Source organism: Hoplias malabaricus, chromosome 18 (assembly GCF_029633855.1).
Source record: "Hoplias malabaricus isolate fHopMal1 chromosome 18, fHopMal1.hap1, whole genome shotgun sequence".
NCBI lineage: Eukaryota > Metazoa > Chordata > Actinopteri > Characiformes > Erythrinidae > Hoplias > Hoplias malabaricus.
The window spans coordinates 5952716-5974138 of NC_089817.1; the positions used below are offsets into that span (position 1 = coordinate 5952716).

General features: G+C 42.3%; 1 protein-coding gene across 2 annotated transcripts in view; it reads left to right on the plus strand.

Moving 5' to 3' along the window:
- Positions 1–21423, plus strand: part of LOC136674627 (rab GTPase-activating protein 1) — a 90472-nt gene that overhangs the window by 16934 nt on the left and 52115 nt on the right. For both annotated transcript variants that reach the window (XM_066650713.1, XM_066650714.1), the window contains 7 exons: positions 1871–1981; positions 2836–2902; positions 2987–3089; positions 3511–3680; positions 4054–4213; positions 5375–5468; positions 10159–10309. In XM_066650713.1, the coding sequence (XP_066506810.1) occupies positions 1871–1981; positions 2836–2902; positions 2987–3089; positions 3511–3680; positions 4054–4213; positions 5375–5468; positions 10159–10309 (856 nt within the window). The remainder of the gene's footprint in view (positions 1–1870; positions 1982–2835; positions 2903–2986; positions 3090–3510; positions 3681–4053; positions 4214–5374; positions 5469–10158; positions 10310–21423) is intronic.

The following is a 21423-nucleotide window of genomic DNA, read 5'->3' on the forward strand; positions in this document are numbered from 1 at the left end:
CAGATCGTGATGGACTCCTCCCAAAATAAATGTCATTTGCTCATTTTCCCCTTGACCCCAAATGTAGTCAGTCAGCCAATACATCTTTTGTGTATACGCTTAGTAGGGGTTGGAAGTTAAGCACTGTGACAGGATTTTTCTCCACTTGTGTTTTTAAGTACGTCTGGCGCTGTAGCGACTGTAAAGTGCCGGTTCAGCCGGTCTCCTCCTGACCTCTGCAGCTCTGTTCTGTAGGCTGAGATGGAGGCAGATTTTCCTACAGAATCAGCAACACATTTACACAGTTTGGAAAACAAGCCAGGTTTATTTTTAGGTTTTGCCTCAGAACCATGCTGTGCAGTGTTAATACAGGTAGAGTTTATATATTTGTGTGTACGGGGCAGTGTTTAATAAGGAGGTAGTTACTGTGTGTGTGTGTGTGTGTGTGCACCTTTTTCCAGTTTTTCTCAGTTGCTTTGGAGCATTTTTCCAATCACCATTTATATTTACACAATATTTTATGAATTTCTCAAAACATTTCGTACAAACAGCCCAACCACACCCTGGATTATTGGCAAATGCCGGTCACTTGCTCAAATGACAAGACCGTGTGTTGTTGGTAATGAACAGGACAGTCAATATGTTTAGCCATTGTCAGTGTATCAGTGCCTCTGAGTTATTTTTGAATGTTTTTGATGACATTCAGTTTCATTACTGTGTGTGAGAGATTTACTGAAAGAGACTGGACTAGATTTGGATTCATGCTCTTTACTGGTGGTCAGTGACAGACCGTGTCGTTACGATACGGAAAAGACAAGACTGTTTAGCACCAATGACAACAAGAAAATAAAATCAGACAAATCAGTGATGTCAGCATGGGTAACGCCCTTTAGACAGAGCTGTGTATATAGCAGGTAGTGTCGCAGTCACACAGCTCCAGGGGCCTGGAGGTTGTGGGTTCAATTCCCACTCCGGGTGACTGTCTGTGAGGAGTGTGGTGTGTTCTCCCTGTGTCCGCGTGGGTTTCCTCCGGGTGCTCCGGTTTCCTCCCACAGTCCAAAAACACACGTTGGTAGGTGGATTGGCGACTCAAAAAGTTGTCCGTAGGTGTGAGTGTGAATGTGTGTGTGTGTTGCCCTGTGAAGGACTGGCGCCCCCTCCAGGGTGTATTCCCGCCTTGCGCCCAATGATTCCAGGTAGGCTCTGGGCCCACCGCAACCCTGAATTGGATAAGGGTTACAGATAATGAATGAATGTATATATAGAGCTGCATAGGGAATTACACTGGAGTCTTTCTAGTCCTCCTGAGGCTGCTGTCTGTTGGGCCACAGATTCTCATCGACGTCACATCTGATAACTTCCCTTGCAATGCAGCGTGGAACGAATCTTTTTGAACGTCTTAGTTCATTGTTCTTCTGTTGTTAGAAACTAACACTGCTGTGCTCTGTCTATAGATGTTTGGCAATTGAAGGTTTATGAGATGCACCTCTTAGCTGTTTTAGAGGACTGCTGGATGAACACATGAACACTTGTGAATGAACTAGTGCCTGGATGTTTTTGTGGGGTTAAGCTGTTCAACAGAGGCCCAGTCTGATTCATTCTGATCAACATGATAAAAGCAACTGATAATGTAAGAAAGAGCAGACAGCTCTACAACATCATCTACGTGATCAACCAAAGCATGTGCTGTTTGTACAAAACGAACGAGAAACGTCTTTTATGAGGTGCACGTAACTAGACGATGTGGAGTTTGAGAAATTCAATACTAAACTGCTCCAAAGCAACTGAGGAAAAACTGTAACTAAGTGAATAAAGGGCTGCCTTATTTGTATCTACAGCACATTGGTAGGTTGTAAACACTCATTAAGGTGTTAAACTCTTTCTCTAACAGTGCTGTGTCAAAAGACAAGGACAGGCAGAGCTTCAAACTTCGTCCCGGGATGGACAAGAAGATCGTTATCTATGTGCAGCAGACGTCCAATAAAGAGCTGGCCATTGAGAGGTGTGTCTCCTGTAATTTCATCTCAGTCTCTAAAGTGTCAACACTCAGTTTTCTTTCATTGGCACATTGTATGAAACCCCAAGTTAAGTCATGCTTACACCGGTTCTTTGGTGTATGACTGTGGCGATGTGCATGTGATCAGTACGCCAATGAGGTAAATAAATTGCACTGGGAGGCTGCATTTGAATGAAAGGTAGATGAGATTCAATATGGGACTGTTTCCAGGTTTAGAGGAATGTATACCTACAAAGAGAATTGAACATACTCTTCTAATGTTAACAGTAACCAATTATTTTTTAAAGAAGTAAGGGAGTTTGATAATATTCATATGTGTTTAGTATATAATTAGTTAATACTGTGTATATACTGCGGCACGGTGGCGCAGCAGGTAGTGTCGCGGTCACACAGCTCCAGGGGCGCCATGCCCGCGTGGATTTCCTCCGGGTGACTGTCTGTGAGGAGTGTGTTGTGTTCTCCCCGTGTCTGCGTGGGTTTCCTCCGGGTGACTGTCTGTGAGGAGTGTGTTGTGTTCTCCCTGTGTCTGCTTGGGTTTCCTCCGGGTGACTGTCTGTGAGGAGTGTGGTGTGTTCTCCCTGTGTCTGCGTGGGTTTCCTCTGGGTGACTGTCTGTGAGGAGTGTGGTGTGTTCTCTCTGTGTCTGCGTGGGTTTCCTCTGGGTGACTGTCTGTGAGGAGTGTGGTGTGTTCTCCCTGTGTCTGCGTGGGTTTCCTCCGAGTGACTGTCTGTGAGGAGTGTGATGTGTTCTCCCTGTGTCTGTGTGGGTTTCCTCCTTGTTGTTCCTCCTTGTGTACCTTGTTGTTAATGTAGTAGTTATGACTTGTGTTTATTTTACAGGTGTTTTGGCCTGCTTTTAAGCCCAGGAAAGAACGTGCGGAACAGTGATATGCATCTGCTAGACTTGGTAAGTGGTACACACCTCTCTGTCATGTTCCGTTTAAGTCAGCTCTTAACCGCTGTCATCTGTAACCTCTCCTCACCTCTCTAGGAGTCAATGGGGAAGAGTTCAGATGGTAAATCTTACATCATCACCGGGAGCTGGAATCCCAATACCCCTCAGTTTCAGGCTGTCAATGAGGAGACACCCAAAGGTACACACACACACACAGTAAGGCTGTGAAATAATTCAAAACAGCTGCTTCTTAACACAGAATCAGTGAAACTGTAATTCATTTTTATTTAGGATGATATCAGCTGATGTTTATGATCATTTCAGGAGGAGGCTTTTTTTATTTTACTCTGTTTGAAGTTATGTTTCTGTTGTGGTTTCTCATATAACTGAGTTAGGACAAATACAAATATTTATAAACACAGTTAGTCTGTGGTGGGTTGTTTTTATCATTTTATGGTTTCTTTTTTTTTGTCTCTCTTTCTATGAAGGCATTACTATTCCTTGTAATGGCTGTAATTGATTGCTGTTTCATAGTGGTTAGAGTAGATCATTCTGTGGGTTATGGCATGACTAAAATTGATTAAAAATGAGCGGTGTGTGTGTGTGTGTGGTTGCTTTAGACAAGTTCATGTACATGACGACGGCGGTGGACCTGGTGATCACGGAGGTGGAGGAGCCCGTGCGTTTCCTGTTAGAAACACGTGTTCGTGTGTGTTCGCCCACAGACAGGCTCTTCTGGCCTTTCAGCAAACGCAGCTTCACTGAGACCTTCTACTTAAAACTGCGACAGGTGAATCTCTTACTATACATTTTAACTGTAACCAGCTTAAGCTGCAAATTGTACCCAGGTTTATTCTGTGGTACGTGGAGTAGTTTGTGCAACTTTAAGTTAAGGACTTAAGAGTATATTGTGTGGATACTCAAAGTTCATCTAGACCCTTATTGGAAAGAAAGAGTGGTATCTAGTGGGAATCTTCAAAGCTCTGATTTATTAATAATTTGTCTTAAATGCAGATATAATGCTTGATGTACTGTGTAAGTTGTGGGATGGCAGGTCGGTAAAGAAAGGCTGATTTTTCAGCTTTAAAACCAAAAGGAGCTAACTTTGTTCGCCTTCCTCCATGGTCATGGTCGGATGGGGTGTGGTTGCTTGACCGTGGCAGCTGGAGAGGAAGAGTAACACGGATACGCTGTATGAGGTGGTGAGCCTGGAGAGTGAGACGGAAAGAGAGAGAAAGAAAACTACAGCCAGCCCTGGCATTCTGTCCTCCACATCACATGGCTCTATGGTGCCCTCACCGCCCGAGGATGATGAGGAGGAAGGTGAAAACACACAGACACGTGTACACACACACACACATCCTCCCAATCTAACAGTCTGTTTATGCTCATATGATCCTTTTCACAGGTTTATTTTCAACCAGCCCCTCTAGAAAAATATAATAGGGTGTGTTCTCAAATAACTACAGTGTTGCAGTGAAATAAAGGTTTCTAAGAATATTCCCCCCCAGTGTATTATCACAAGGAAGGGATGTTGTTAGGGGTGACACAAGTCTTACTTTTGGTAAAATCTCTGCAATACTTGGACAAAAATAAAATATATAGGTGGCACGGTGGCGCAGCAGGTAGTGTCGCAGTCACACAGCTCTTGGGACCTGGAGGTTGTGGGCTCGAGGTCTCTGTGAGGAGTGTGGTGTGTTCTCCCTGTGTCTGCGTGGGTTTCCTCCGGGTGACTGTCTGTGACGAGTGTGGTGTGTTCTCCCTGTGTCTGCGTGGGTTTCCTCCGGGTGACTGTCTGTGAGGAGTGTGGTGTGTTCTCCCTGTGTCTGCGTGGGTTTCCTCCGGGTGACTGTCTGTGACGAGTGTGGTGTGTTCTCCCTGTGTCTGCGTGGGTTTCCTTTGGGTGACTGTCTGTGAGGAGTGTGGTGTGTTCTCCCTGTGTCCGCGTGGGTTTCCTCCGGGTGACTGTCTGTGAGGAGTGTGGTGTGTTCTCCCTGTGTCTGCGTGGGTTTCCTTCGGGTGACTGTCTGTGAGGAGTGTGGTGTGTTCTCCCTGTGTCTGTGTGGGTTTCCTCCGGGTGACTGTCTGTGAGGAGTGTGGTGTGTTCTCCCTGTGTCTGTGTGGGTTTCCTCCGGGTGCTCCGGTTTCCTCCCACAGTCCAAAAACACACGTTCGTAGGCGATTCAAAAGTGTTCGTAGGTGGGAGTGTGTGAGTGAATGTGTGAGGGTGTGTGTTGCCCTGTAAAGGACTGGCGCCCCCTCCAGGGTGTCTTCCTGCTTTGCGCCCAATGATAAGGGTTACAGATAATGAATGAAAAAAAAAAATTATATATATACACACACACACACACACATTTTTAATAGACCTCTAGGACATGAGTCCTTACCTAAGTTATATTTGGTAATATTTAATTAAAAAATAAATAAATATATGAAATTCCAATTTCCAATTCTTATTTCTGTTTCCCTCTTGTTCCCTCTTAGACAACGATGAGCCCTTGCTGAGTGGTTCAGGTGATGTGTCTAAAGAGTGTGCTGAGAAGATCCTGGAGACATGGGGAGAGCTTCTGTCCAAATGGTGAGTTTCTATATTTGCCTTAAAACCCTCCCCTCAGGCTCAGCGGCCGCTCCTCCAGCAGGTTTCATGGCCACACTTCCTCCTGCCAAAGTTGTAACATGCTCTTACGTGTAAATATTTAATTACAAAAGGCGGCAGCACAGGCCTCCAGCTTGTACACTTTTGACTTGGATGCGACATTCTTTCCTTTTTTGGCTTTCTTGTCCCATCTGAGTGTGAGAGAATGCTAAATATTCTGGAGCTAGCTGTTCTGTAGTCGTTTAGTTTTTCTGCCTGTCCCTCGCTCTGTTTCTGGGTGCAAGATCTGGATGAAGAAATGAACTGTTTCACTGAGGTTGCTCTGTTCATTTTAGTAAGTGCAGGCCGTTGCTGCATTGTCCTTGAGAAGCTCACTTTCTGCAGCACAGATGCACTCGCATAAAGCCTCAGTTTAACCCCGTCCCGTTTGCATTTGTTTTCGTGCACATGTGCAGTGTTTACGGTTGTCATCTTTGTTTTCCTGTAAGCTGGCAGTCTTCTACAGATTCCAGCAATCTAACAGCACTCTCAGTACTGGACTAATTTCAGAAAAACCCTGTATTGGTTATCAAAGGAAATCAGTTTATTTAACAATATTCTGTATTGAATTTAGGCTGAGATCCAATAGATTGCAGCAATGGTAGCAATTTTATGTTACCATTTATTTCCCCAGTAAAAATGGAGCTGATGGACGTGTCTCTGGCCTTGTGTTCCCGCCGCATTTCTCTTTGTCAGTGACAGGACCCCAGACAAGACGCACATACACAGACCATTCTAATTTGAGAACTCATTCATGGGAGGGAAATGAGGGAGATATTCTGAGAGAGAAAGAGAAGTGGGGGTGGACTCGGGACTAAAGAAAGAAAGGAAAGACAGAGAGAGAGAGAGAGTCGGAGTCAGTATAGAGGGGGTGGTCAGATAAGGGTCTTATTAAGATTATTTCCTGCTTCCATTACTCTCATTGTTCTTAATCAAAACCTCGAGATGAATTCAATTAAAAAGCTCAGGAATTTAATTACAGGCTTGCGGCTGCCTCTGCGCCAAATGGCTTGGAACTGTGTGTGTGTGTGTGTGCATGTGTGTGGCTGCGCATGCATGTGTGTTTTGGTCACATCTGCTTGTCTGTTGTTGTTCTTGTTTTTTCTTCAAAGCTTCTGGGTTTTCTCTTTTTGGGAACAATGCAAGCAATGGCACTCAATCAAGGCCTCAGAGCAGAGCTCGGTATTCTACACTCAGAGTGTTGGGGTATTTTACTGGTCTGATGTAAAGTGTTGACTGTGTAATGACTTGTAGTTGAATGATTATAGTTTTCCTGAGATCATAATCTGACTGGTGGACAGCTGCATGCTGCAGAATTTTTTTTTGGGACTTGTCACTGCTACCTGGAGTAAAGAACAGACTATTAGAAAACAGAAACCTGCGACTTAACAGACAACAGACAACGTGGACAAGACTGGACTGGGCTGGAATGATTGAGGTGCAAGAGAGACTCATTTTATTGGCTGGAATATAACACTATTCGTATTTATTATCTATGATCTCAACATAATGTCAACATTTTAAATGATTGGCCGATACGGATTAAGAGGCTACATCTGATAAACCATAGATCCAGAGCCTACCTGGAATCATTGGGTGCAAGGCGGGAATACACCCTGGAGGGGGTGCCAGTCCTTCACAGGGCAACACAGAAACACACAGTCACACCTACGGACACTTTTGAGTCGCCAATCCTCCTAGCAACGTGTGTTTCTGGACTGTGGGAGGAAACCGGAGCACCCGGAGGAAACCCACGCAGACACAGGGAGAACACACCACACTCCTCACAGACAGTCACCCGGAGGAAACCCACGCAGACACAGGGAAAACACACCACACCCCTCACAGACAGTCACCCGGAGGAAACCCACGCAGACACAGGGAGAACACACCACACTCCTGACAGACAGTCACCCGGAGGAAACCCACGCAGTCACAGGGAGAACACACCACACTCCTCACAGACAGTCACCCGGAGGAAACCCACGCAGACACAGGGAGAACACACCACACTCCTCACAGACAGTCACCCGGAGGAAACCCACGCAGACACAGGGAGAACACACCACACTCGTCACAGACAGTCACCCGGAGGAAACCCACACAGACACAGGGAGAACACACCACACTCCTCACAGACAGTCACCCGGAGGAAACCCACGCAGACACAGGGAGAACACACCACACTCCTCACAGACAGTCACTCGGAGGAAACCCACGCAGACACAGGGAGAACACACCACACTCCTCACAGACAGTCACCCGGAGGAAACCCACGCAGACACAGGGAGAACACACCACACTCCTCACAGACAGTCACCCGGAGGAAACCCACGCAGACACAGGGAGAACACACCACACTCCTCACAGACAGTCACCCGGCGCGGGAATGACATGGCTAACATTTATATCAAAAAATATATTTCTAAATTTCAGTCGATATGATAATGCCGATTCCCATATAAACAACATAAAAGCCACAGGAAAACTGCCAAGAACAAACAAGAAACATGCCAATGTTTATTTTATTTATTTATTTGATGTTGTAAATAGTCCTGAGAACTCTGTATATATTTTAATCTTATGTTGGTGATCTTAACTTTGTTTGCAGATGATATTACATATTTACATTTAGCTGTGGTCTGCAGCCCTTAAAATTACCTGCTCAGGAAGTCTTTAAATCTAAGCACCATAGTTTGATTACACTGAGCTTGTTTATGCTGCTAAATTGCTAAATTACCTGAGAACTATGAACATATTGAACCACTCAGTATGTGCATCAATAAAAGAGGCATAAGAATGAAATTTGGCACGCACCACCTCCTTATAAAATAATGACTTCGATGGATTTTCTTGGAGTGAAAAAAGCCAGTACGACTGATGATTCCAGTCTGTTGTGTTACTTAAGGATGATTACGTCACCAGCGATTCAGAGAACCAACTCTCGGGTCAAACTAATTCTGGGTTTCAAAGAATCATTCTTGGACAGTGTGAATGGGGCTTAGAGGGAGGGAAACATGACTTTCTGATACACCCTTGACTTTAAAACTCATACGTCACTGAAAACGGCATGGACCAGTGACTGGTGCAGAGGAGGACCATGGACCATGCTTAACTTACAGGGGCAGGGGGTGAGAGAAAAACCTACCTTCTTTTAAATCATACTCGAAAATTGGAAGCCCAAAAAATGCAGCGGCTTGTATATTTTTATATTTTCCACAGAGTTTTAAATTGAGAAATGCAGGCAGAAACCAAATCGCAGTCACAAGTGTGACATGTCAGACTGTCTCTGTGGGAATGTGCGGAGTGCCTCAGAGCTATCCAAGCACAGTTCTAGCGGTTGTTCTTTCTTCTCTGTCTTTTGTTCGGCATTTTTTTCTTCCTATTGTCTTTCTATAATTTCTTCTGTGCCTTGTCTCTTCTGCTATTGTCTTTTCAGTGAATGAAAGCTAATCATTCTAATCAATCCACTGCTGTGCACATTTTTGTGTTTTCCCCTTTCAAAAAAAGCATACTTCAACCCTGTTAGGGGTTTTGTTAATAGACTGATCATTGGGCTCAGGTGAATTAGAGAAACACAATGTGTCAGCTCTCACATTTTTTTTGAGAGTGGACTGATAGAAATGAATTCTTAATTGGAAAGAAATAATCAGAAAAAAACGATGCACTTTGTCCTGTAAATTCACCAATTTGGAGATATGGGGTTTGGTCTCAACACAGGTAAATGTAGGTCAGTGAATCAGAATAATACTACCTACTTGTAATCATGTCTCTACATAACGCTTAGTTGGATTATGTGGGAGTACTTGGACGCAGGAGATCTGATCTCGGATCATTGCTTGCTATGATGCGGTTGATGAATACAAACCATTCTGTTTTGGAATAATTGGTTTAGGCCCTGATTATTCCCTACAGTCAAAGTTTGCCTTGAGAGATCTGATCACAGCTGGACACAGACATGCAGTCGATTAATCCTAGGATTTCATTGTCTTGAATGTTCCTCCAATGACCAGAGAAGATCAGATTTAAGTCTGGACTCAATTCATCACTTAAATCTCTATGAACTCATCTCTGTTCATCAAAGTTACAGTTTTAAAACCATTGTGTTGCCTTAATACTCGCTTAGATGTATGTCTACACCTTTGTTCTCGTTCAGTACGCGTGGATCAACAAATGTGCAAGTTATGGATGTTTAGATCACAAACACTGCTAATGTAACAACTGAGATTTCTGTTCTTGTTGTGATGACAGAGATGATTTGCCAGATTTTGGGTGCTATAAGGGTGTTTGTTGCCATATGAATCCCTGGCCACTTCCAGAGGTGGTCTGAATGATCCAATGAGAATGCAGAATGTTCTTGAGTGACTCGATTGCTTGTAAGTTGCACGTAAATGGCAAGCGTAAACTGGGTCATAGAGATTGTTCTCAATATTAATGTGCATCTGAATGAGCCCCTGCTGTGAAGTTTTGAGACTGGCATTTTATCAAATGCTTGTACCTAGTTTGACACTGCCATCGTACAATTAGCATTGATGATATTGGCGTTTCTTTTAGTGATGTTAATGTGATTATAACAATTGAGTGTCTGTTGATTGCTGTTTGTTCATTTAGATTTTTCAATTGTGTTTTTCAGGCACATGAATCTGGCAGTGCGACCCAAACAGTTGCCAGCGCTTGTTCGCAGCGGTGTCCCAGAAGCCCTCAGAGGAGAGGTGTGGCAGCTCCTGGCCGGTTGCCATAACAACGATCATCAGGTGGAGGAGTACCGGACACTCATAACAAAGGTAGACCTGTGACCCCTGACCTTGGCAGAATTTAAAACATTTACCTCTTTTAATCTGATTAGATTTCACTCTCAGCATTGATGCTGGTATTTGACCAGTGAACTGTGTCGTGGAAGAAAATTGTGTTATTCATTCATGTTTTCACATTCACATATACGCTTGGTACAGTTGGGTTACTCTGCTAACTTGGTGATACACCTTGTAGTCTATGTTTTGTGGACACTTGCTCATCCACTGTTACTTCTGAAATTACAGGTGGGTAGTTTGCTTACAATTGAATGCATCAACAACGGGTGAATCATGAAGTATGAAATAACAATAGTTTTAAAAGCTTCTTTCTTTGCTGTTTCACTTTGGTAATGACTTTATGCACGAAAGTGTTACTCAAAATCGTTCAGGGGTCTTGTAACCAATAGTTGGTGCAAAGAGTGGGCAGTATGAAAGTTATTAGCACTATGATTGCATCATAATATGGGAAACCCACGCAGACACAGGGAGAACACACCACACTCCTCACAGACAGTCACCCGGAGGAAACCCACACAGACACAGGGAGATCACACCACACTCCTCACAGAAAAATATAACATGATAAGAACAATTATAAAGAGCCAAATAACCCCTTGTAAACAACCTATGTACAGTAACAACATACACAACGTTTGAACAACTTGCTTTGAACCGTTGTAAGTTTCTCTCCAGATTCCTAACAGACTTTCAAATGACTTATTAAAAGCTTTCATAACCTTTGTAAACATTGAATAACTATTTTGCTTGTATATTTAATCTGTTACCCACCCTTAGTACAGTTGTAAGGGGACCAAGTAATAACACTAACAGTGTTTCATTTGATTTCTGTCCAACATCATCAGAATTTGAAAATGGTTATATAATATACTCTGCTCACTGGTAACTTTTAATCTCTGTGTGTTTATTGAAGGTGTGTAATGGTTATTTAAACCTCAAATTAGATTAATTGTTTATAGATTTTGAGTCCATTATGCTGAAATGAAAGGATCTGGGGATATCCCCGTTCCATTGGTGTATTGATTCTGTCTGTTTCAGTGGAAATTGCTTGTAGCAAAAAAAAACAGGGCTTAAGGAGTGCCCTTTTGGAATAAAATGATTAGTTACTACAGTGTAGTCACACATAAAAATGGCCTGTGCGTTTTTCTGTTCGAAATGATAGAGCAGTCTGTCAGAACATAGTTCAATCATTCATATCTGCGCAGCTCCCATTATCCCAGCTCTCTGATTCATTCTCCATCACACTCTATTTACAGGTTTTCTTCATATCTTTACTGCCATGCATTTCTTCTCTAGAACTTTGCTGATTTCTGTTCCGTGTGACTGGTTTCCCGGCCGACGTTTCTGCTGTTAGGAAGTGAGGTTGTTACTTCTGAAAGCTTAGTCATAAAGCTAATGGGTCTTTACGAATACAAAGGCTGTACTAAAACTGGTACGTGAGTGTATACGCTTGCTCATGCAGGTGTTGACTGCGATGTGGATCCTTGGCTAGATATGGGCTTGTAGTGGTACTTTAGACCAATGGTCTCAACACTGAGAAGAGCGCAACCTGATCCATCCTGGCCCGTATTCTCTGAACCTGGATAACCCTCTGTGTTGGACTGAAGCTTTAGCTCATGTAGTATTGGCTTGCAAAACAAGTGTGGACGTTACAGAGGAATTGTTTTCGATATTTCAGTGGAATTGAACGGAAAACGCCCACAGTGTACAAAACTAAAAAGAGAAATCATATGACCATATTACTTTATAAGCACAAGTTTGTATCTAGTACTGCCCGTAGCTACTAGTGATTAACTTCATATGATTTGAAGCCTTGCCAGATGTCTATGTAATGCTTGTGCAGACATATGTTTGGAACAAGAGCCTGTTTCCTTAAAAACAGCCCCTCAAGGCTGCCTCCTGAATCGCTATTGTTTTGAGGGTTAGTCATTGCGGCTAAAGGCTAGCAGCACAGTCTGAATATTTCAGTGAGGAAAAGTACTGTAGGCTCCAGAACAGCTACCAAGAAAAACCCCTCCACCCTTAGAGCCAGCCTCCCTGGAGAGTTTGGCACCAGTCAAAGCTCCCACGCCTCATAGCCTCCCATTGGACGACCCTTGCTTCGAGCAATCCGCGGCACGGCTAAAAAGACTGACCAGGTGGAGACCTCCCTGGCCTTGAACTACTTTTGAAGTGCATTTATTTATGCACCTGCTGTGGTTATGGATCTTTATTTAGTTAACATCAAAACACACGAAGTACAAACATGTATTTTCCTTAGGCATAGCTGTTTTTAGCACTAACTCTGTAAACCATCCTAATTTGTAAGAGGCCACCTGCAGGACCACTGTTGTGGTTCGTGGATGTTTTTCTTCAGAACCCATGGGAACTTCTCGTGTACCCAGTCAGCCTGTCAATCAGTTCAGTGCGTCCTTAAGTGACTTCTAACAGATCAGAGGAAGAGGAAATACTACAGAGATCATGTCAAGCACATCAGCTTGCTATCAAGCACATTAATCTCCTAAACTACTGTTCACAGACAAAATGTGGCAAGATTATTCTCAGCAATTGTGTGTCTTTCTTTCTCTTCCTGTTTGCTTCTTAATGTCATTTGGAATTCAGGCTCAAATGGCCCTTGTTATAGGGCCATCTAGATTTTGTATCTGGACGTTTAACGTAAAGGAGTTTAATGTCGCTAAGTTAGCACGATCCTCTTGAAGTATAGACACCTTGCTTTTATTCCTTAATAAAATTTGTGAAGTACAAACATCTGATCATGCTGAACATGTTAAGGTTGAAGTGTAAACCTTTTTCACACACATATTAGAAAATACAGGGGTTAGACAATGAAACTGAAACACCTGTCATTGTAGTGTGGGAGGTTTCATGGCTAAATTGGAGCAGTCTGGTGGACAATCTTCATTAACTGCACATTGCACCAGTAAGACCATGTGCATCCAATGGTTCAAACACTGTGTCCTGAAGGCGGTGCCGTGTATCAGGACGACAATGCACCAATACACACAGCGAGACTGGTGAAAGATTGGTTTGATGAACATGAAAGTGAAGTTGAACATCTCCCATGGCCTGCACAGTCACCAGATCTAAATATTATTGAGCCACTTTGGGGTGTTTTGGAGGAGCGAGTCAGGAAACGTTTTCCTCCACCAGCATCACGTAGTGACCTGGCCACTATCCTGCAAGAAGAATGGCTTCAAATCCCTCTGACCACTGTGCAGGACTTGTGTATGTCATTCCCAAGACCAACTGACGCTGTATCGGCCGCAAAAGGAGGCCCTACACCGTACTAATAAATTATTGTGGTCTAAAACCAGGTGTTTCACTTTCATTTTCCAACCCCTGTATATATTTGGTAAGTGAAAACAAGCTGTGCCATATTTTGTTGTATTATATGCTACAATTTAAACTCAGCAAATCAGTCTATATTATAAATGCTCAGAAAATGCCAAATACCAGTGTTTAAATAACATTCAAACTGTTGTGCTGAAAGTGTAAGTCTGAAGGGTGTTTTCATGACTTCATTTACATGGCTTTAAAAGCAAGGACACTGTCACCTTGAGCTTTATTGCAGTTTTAGCTCTGTTGTGGCACATCTAAACCAGGGCATACGGTGAAGTCAGTTCAGCTGCAGTTGCTTTGACTAAACATGGCAACTCTAGCCTATTCCACGTTTCAGATGGTGAAATGTATGGATGGGGGATGGGGGGGATTAACTACTAATTAATTAGATTATGTATCTGCAGGAAACATTTATCATAAAATTTCAAATTCAATTACAGTTTTAGCACAATTCTATATTGGTTTTGAAATACACTGAATACACAATTATTATTGGAAAAGCTATTGATTATAACACGTAGTGGATTGTAATGGTTCAAAAAATCGAATCCCCTTAAGATAAATGCCTCATGCGTTTTCACATGTTCAGACGCATTGCTGTACTTTCCTACTCTCCAACAGTCGAGTGGCTCTTTTAAATCGTGTATAGAGTACATTTATAATATAAGGACTGTATTAACAATTTGTGGATGCTGCATTCATTTTTAAAAACATGCAGAATTCTGGATTTTTACGTGGTGCTCTTGTACAGTGAACCAAGTTTGTTTTTTGGCTTGGCACTGGGCATGTGGACTCTAGGCACAGACCTGTCAGTCACTATTATGTAAAATCAACATCCCACAGTACTGCAATCCCAGGTGGCCACAAGATGTTCCCTTCTGCTTCTCTGTGCACCCACCCCACAGTCCAAATAAACTTAACTACTGCATGTTTGTGTGTGTGTGTGTGAGAGAGTGTGTGCGCACACCCGTATATGAAAAAGAGGTATGTCCACAGCTGATCATGACTTTTATTGTTTTGACCAGAACAACCATTTTCAACAGACCCTGCTGTTTGTGGTGTTGTCAGTATACAGCCACTATTTTGGACATTGAACAAGGACTTTTCAAGGATGTCTCAAGTCAGAGATTGGTTAAAATAAGATGCACACAAACGCCATCACTACCTCTAATTTAGTCGATCAGTCAAGACATGCTTGATGTCTTAAATTTGGCCTTTTGTTTGGCTGCTGTGGCGCTAAAAGGCTAAATTTGCTAACAAACATATAGAAGCATGTACCCCACAATTTACTATCCTCTAAGCTGCATTTGTTCATCACCCACTAGACTCAGGGTATGTTGACTTGTTAATTATCCTAAATTAGACTCGGTTATGTGGTTTCTGACACGTAGTATTATTATGATCTAATATTTTTAAGCATGCGGAACAACAGATGAACTACAAAGTTCTCTTATATGGTCAGTGGAGCTAAGAGAATGGACAGTGAGTTTAGAAATGAGGAGGGGGGTCATAACATTATGACCAGCTGTATAATGTATAAAGATATCTTGAAGAATATATATTTTAGTTCCTTTTTTATGTGGAATTGACGTTCAAAACTATGCTGTGTATTGAATTTATGTTAATTTTCATTGCTGCACTGAATTGTGGATAAAATGCCATCACAATCCTTTCAGTATTTTGGTGCAGTAAAAGCAAGCCACCCACAGTGTTAAAGGGCAATTCGGACAGTGGATGCTGTAACAGTAATGGCAGGAATGTCCTCAGTCTGCTTGGAGCAAACCCACAACCCTCTTGTTGTCCTGATTAGTGTCATTAGAGTGAGCACTAAGAAACTGACCTAATGTGCGAACATTTCCCACCAAACGGCAGTGCTGTCTTCGTGGAGGAGTTTAGATAAATATTAAAGCTGAACTAATAAGAGAGCTACAAGTTCCTAACACTGCAGCTGTAACTGTATCTGCCAAGTGTCGTAACGGAAAATGTAAAAATGTATGTTGATCTTCAGTTGTGTGATTAAAAACCTGTGTAAATGACATGTAGTAGAATTGCAGTATGTTGCTTTCAGTACTAACATTTCTCGAGTGAGTATCGAGGTATGTGTCATCACTTTGCCCACTGTAACGTCCAGTTCTAGACAGTTCTCGTGTAGCTCTTCAGTAACTCTAACCTGTCCTGTTCTCCGATCTCTGTACAGTAACTCTGGGCCTTGGTTTCCTAATGATCGTATCTGTGTTTCCAAATGCCAGTGTCCTCATTTCTAGGACGCACTGAGGCCTGATTGGACCACTGCAGTGGAAGCTAAGCATTGACAGTACCACTACAAGAAACTACTTTAAGACCTATAGAGACGGTCGCTGTTCAGTCTGTGTATTGCCGAACTTATACAAAACTGTGGCTCATCTTGAATCCCCTGACGCAGACAGAAGCCTTCAGTTTAGTTTCAGATTCAATGGAATCAAATCAACAAGATGAAGATATCTTAAAAAACCCATCCTTTAAACAATATCATTTATGCTTTCGTCCTGTTGTGGTGAACCCAGATGCATTTACTGGCCTTTGGGAGTGAGATTGAAAGCTTGCTGACCGATGCTAACAGTGTAACAGAGAAGTTGAGAGGTCACGCAGTAAAGGAGAAGACTGACAGCCTGCACTGTGAGCTCTGGATGATCGCTCTCTTTTTCACTCAGCAGGCTGTCACTGACCTGTTCTCTTTACTGGCTGACCTCCCAGTGCACCGCACAGCAGCAGGCACAGATGCAGAGCTGTACAGAAAGCTGAAGAGACTGGTAACCCCTTTAAGACAGGGGTCAGTGTCAGTCCCACAGGCTTGGAGATCCATTTAGTGAAGTCTGGTCTTGCGATGGCTGCAGAATGTAAACTGTTTACTGCTCTAATACATTTATTGAGTGGGGGAGGGACCGGATAATTAGCCGATGAGATGAAGTATGGTTTCTTTTTTGGATGCTGAGACTTATACATTGAATGCTTAGTGATAAGAGCACAAACCTTCTATAGAATCATGAACCAAGTAACTAGTTTATCCAGTTTTCCTGCTGGATTTAGGTCTTCATTTGAATGTATGGGCAGTAGTGAAATTATGCAAGTTCTGAACTCGTGAACATAACATGGTGTTGTTTGCTCCAATAAAGGAGTGACTTCAGTCGTGTGGAGGTGGTTTGTAAATAAAATATCAGTATTCTAAGTATTTTTTATACGATGTCAGAATCTTGGTAAGTTACGGTTGTTTAAAAAATAAGTGTTTAAACATTTATTTGTTGTTTCTTCTGAATGTTTGAAATGGTTAGATTTGTACTAAAATAAAATGTAATGAAATATAATTTAAATTATACATTAAATATGTTATTAAAATAACATTGGTTTTGTTGCAATAGTGTGTTCTTGAAATTAATAAAATTAGTTTTCAGTGTTTTTTTCATTTCGCGAAGAGTATCGTTGATACTCTGAAAATACCCTGAAATGAAGTGATAATATTTTAGGGCCACATCGCCCATTTATATACCAGTGGAACCTCTACCTACGAACTTGATCCGTTCCATGACCCGGTTCGAAAGTGGAAAAGTTAGTTTCTCGAGTCAGTTTTCCCCATTTAAAATAATGGAAAAGCAATTAATGGGTTCCAGCCCCCACCCCGAAAGTCACCCTTTTTGCACTGATATGTGTTTACAACACTCTCAAATTAGTAAAAAAATACATGTAGCTTTACTAAAAATAAAAAAGAAATACAGTGGAAACAGTAATAAAAAAGAAAAAGTTGTAAGTGGTTACACATCGCTACCTTGAAGACGTGACGACTGGCTGGAGCAGTAACACAGGCACTGGCTGTATGACGGGAGGTGGGGGGTGGGTGGAATAACGGAGAGTAGGCGGGTGAATGTGGGGAGACGAAGCGTAGATACGGCTTAACTTGGCACGAATTTCGATGTCTGCTATTTACACTAATGCTAAATTGCTAAAGCTACAATTTGCTAATCTTAAAAGCTCACTCAAGTCTGGGCGCTGGGAGACTCGCCGATTGGGGTCAGTGGCCGCCGGCTCGGTGGAGGCTCGGGTTCGTTTCTAGAGTCATGGTTCGTTGGTGGAGGCAAAAAATATTCAAATGCCCGGTTTATATCTTGGAAAGTTTGTTAGTAGAGGTTCCACTGTGTATATATATAATTTAATCTTATATATTTTTCTAATAATTATGAACAGTGATTCTGCACATCATACATGGGGTTGGCTGTGTGTGGTTTGATCTGTTATTAAAAATATATTGTGTGTGTGTGACTGTATAAAGGTGTTTATTGTTGATGCTTCCTAGGCATGGTCACTTCTTAAGGACAGGAGTCAAAGAATGTGCACGCTCTCACAAATTGCCATTGTGTTTAATTCAATAGAACCATTCAATGACCCACATTTCTATTTTAAGGTTTTTCTTTCATGGTCAGTCTAGTGGGGTTCTCTTTTGTATAAATTCTCGGAGTGACAGTGATGAAACCGTCTGTCGACATCAGCTGTAAACATTTAACAGAGAAATACTGTACATCCGTAGTTTCCGATGAGGGGTCCCCCTCGTTCTCCGGTCCTAAAGGCTGAGTTATGGCCTGGTGTTGATTTTTATCAGGAGACCTGTTGTAAATACAGGATGTGTCTTGAAGTGTGGGCCTAGGCGACGGTAGGTTTTCAAAGAAGTTTTACCTACTCCATGTATTATTCTTCATGTGTTTGCACCTGTTGCCATAGGAACAGGTGGTGGAAAGTTCAGTCGCAGTGCTACACTGTCGTAGTGTGACATGGGTTATATGGAAACTAGAGCTGTGATATATCTGTAAATACCTATATACTGTGAATGTACTATTAATCCACAGACTGAAGGGTTTTTCAGCTCCAGCTGTTCTTTCATCACTTATTAAGATTTTACAAGCCCTGTATGTGTTTCTTGACATTATTTCTGTACCACAAACCTTATTAGGACTTCAGATTAAACCGAGGAAAAAAGTAGAATACAGTACATTAGTCCAGAGTCTTTTTTAACCTAAACATTATGATGTAAAGGACAAAAACGACATGACGCAACATCGCAAACCTAATATTGTTGCTAATGTATGGCTAACAGGCATGTGACCCACTTTCCTAGTCTTAGTCCTTTGCCCTGAGTTTTCAAGAATTTGGATTACGGGCTTGGTCTATGTAGCTGGGTCTGTCTATCCAAGCCCATACCATCTCCAGATGTAGCTCTATCCCTACACACACACACACACACAGAGGTGCACAGCTTCAGACACTGCTCACTCACTGCCCCATATGGTGAAGAATAACAAACATCTCGCACAAAGCTAGTCCTGTTAGTCTCCTGCTGTTCGAGAAGTTGCCCTCGCTCCTGCTCTGAGAACAGTTACCCTCCAGCAGTGCCAACTGCAACAAGCCGGCCGAACACGGCTCTCTGGGTTTTAAGAGGAGGGAGACCCGCCGTTCCATTCAGAAGCTGCAAAGGTGTTTCTCCATAAACGACACACGAGGGGCACCTCATGCACTGCTTGGGCAGAGGGGCTATGGGTGGTCTGGCATAGCGGTCATTATGGAACAATGACCTCTTCTGTAAGCGGTGTTGGGGTAAATGTGAAGGTTAACAAATACGTTTAGACTTGCAGTCGTGTGTTTACAGTGATTCTATAACCCACGGGTTCCCAGAGTGCCCCTGTCTTAAACTTTTCATATTTTATTGTTGGAATACTCTCATTCCAGCTTAGGAAGGTCTTACTAAGCAGCTCACTGGTTGGTTCCCATTACTCCCAGAAGAACCTTGATGAGGGAAGCAGATTAACAATTAGTTAAACCTGATTAGCATCACTATTCAAATCTGTTGTCTCACACTGTGTTTTCTCTCTCTCTCTCTCTCTCTCTCTCTCTCTGCGTGTGTGTGTGTGTCTTGTGTTTGTTTCTTTTTTCTTTCTCTCTCAATAGCCTCTCTCTATCCGGTGTCCATCTGTCTCTCTCTTTCTCTCTCTGCCTCCTTTTAATAGATGAGCTGAATGTGGGCTGCTCCCTACCTTTTCCTTGGGCCTATTTTTAGCGCCTCGTGTGCCGGGCTGAGGGGATGCGTGAAAGCAGGGGAGTGTGTCTAGCGCAACACATATCCAGCAGGGAAAGTGTGCAGAGTGCATGTGTTTGCGTGTGTGTGCGCGCGCATGTGTTTTTGTGTTTTTATTGGCTGAAAAACAGGATACGTCATGCTGATCATAAAGGGTCTTATCGTTAGAAGAGAGGAATTTGCTAGTAATATAGTGTGGGCTAGATTTAGAAAGGTTTATTAGCTGAATTATTAATTTTCTTGTGTGTTTTCCCTGTGTCCGCGTTGGTTTCCTCCGGGTGCTCCGGTTTTCTCCCACGGTCCAAAAACACACATTAGTAGGTTGATTGGATACTCAAAAGTGTGTGTGTGTGTGTCAGTCATCCGGTGATGGACTTGTGTACCCTACAGTGTGTGTTCCTGTGTTGTGCCCGGTGATTCCGGGTAGGCTCCGGACCCACCACGGCCCTGAGCTGGAAAAGTGCTTACAGACAATGAAGGAATGAATGAATGAATGTAACATTAAAGTGACGGAGGTAGGTCCTGGGACACGTAACGGTATGCGTCGTTTGTCATTGGATGTTTTGACCCATTCATTTTCAACCGGTGGTAGTGGGAAAAAAGTGCATGAGGGGTTGTGGGATTATGGGCATCCCATTGTCCAGTCTGTGCACAAACAGATGGTGCATGTGTCTATAGTTCTATCTGTATGACACGGATGAAATGTTAATATAGAGCTCTCTCTCTCTTTACTACTAACTACTTTAGACTACTAACTATCATCACCAGTAGATTGACCAGAGGAGGATGGGTCACCCCTTGTGAGCCTTGGTTCCTCCCAAGGTTTCTTCCTCAGCTGGGGGAGTTTTTCCTTGCCACTGTCGCCCCTGGCTTGCTCACTTGAGGGTTTTACATTTGTCTTTACATTTCATGTCAAATCTTGTCTTACTGGAATTCTGTGAAGCTGCTTTGTGACAACATCAGTTGTGAAAAGTGCTATATAAATAAATTTGATTTGATTTCTCTCTCTCTTTCCCCCTCTCTCTGTCTTTCTCTCTCTCTCTTTTTCTCTCTCTTTCTTCTTTCTCTTTCCCCCCTCTCTCTCTCATTCTTTTCTCTCTCTCTTTCCCTCTCTCTCTTTCTCTTTCTTTTTCTCTCTTTTCTCTCTCTCTCTCTCTCTCTCTCTCTCTCTCTCTCTCTCTCTCTATATATATATATATATATATATATATATATATATATATATATATATATATATATATATATATATTAAGAACAAACAATAAATAAAAATAAAGGATATAAATAAATGAAGCATTTTAATTACACTCATACCTTTATAATTTATTTATAGCAAGTTTCATGTTTATAAATGGCTCTTCAATATTCACACATGAGCATGTGCTGAGCATTGTATTATCACTAGCACATCAGACTTCATAACTCCATTTTTTTTTCGTCATGACAACAATAATATACCATTTTCAAAATAAATAAATAAAGACATAAATTATACAAATGCTGCATTCTGCTTCCAACAATTTGTGTTTGATAGCATCAGTTCACAGTCAAAACATGTTAGTATACAGCCCTGAAATTTCAGGAGAAACAGAAACCCTTCCTTACTGTGGAAGCCTAACAAAGGCATGTCTCTTTATTTGTTTATTTTAAAGTA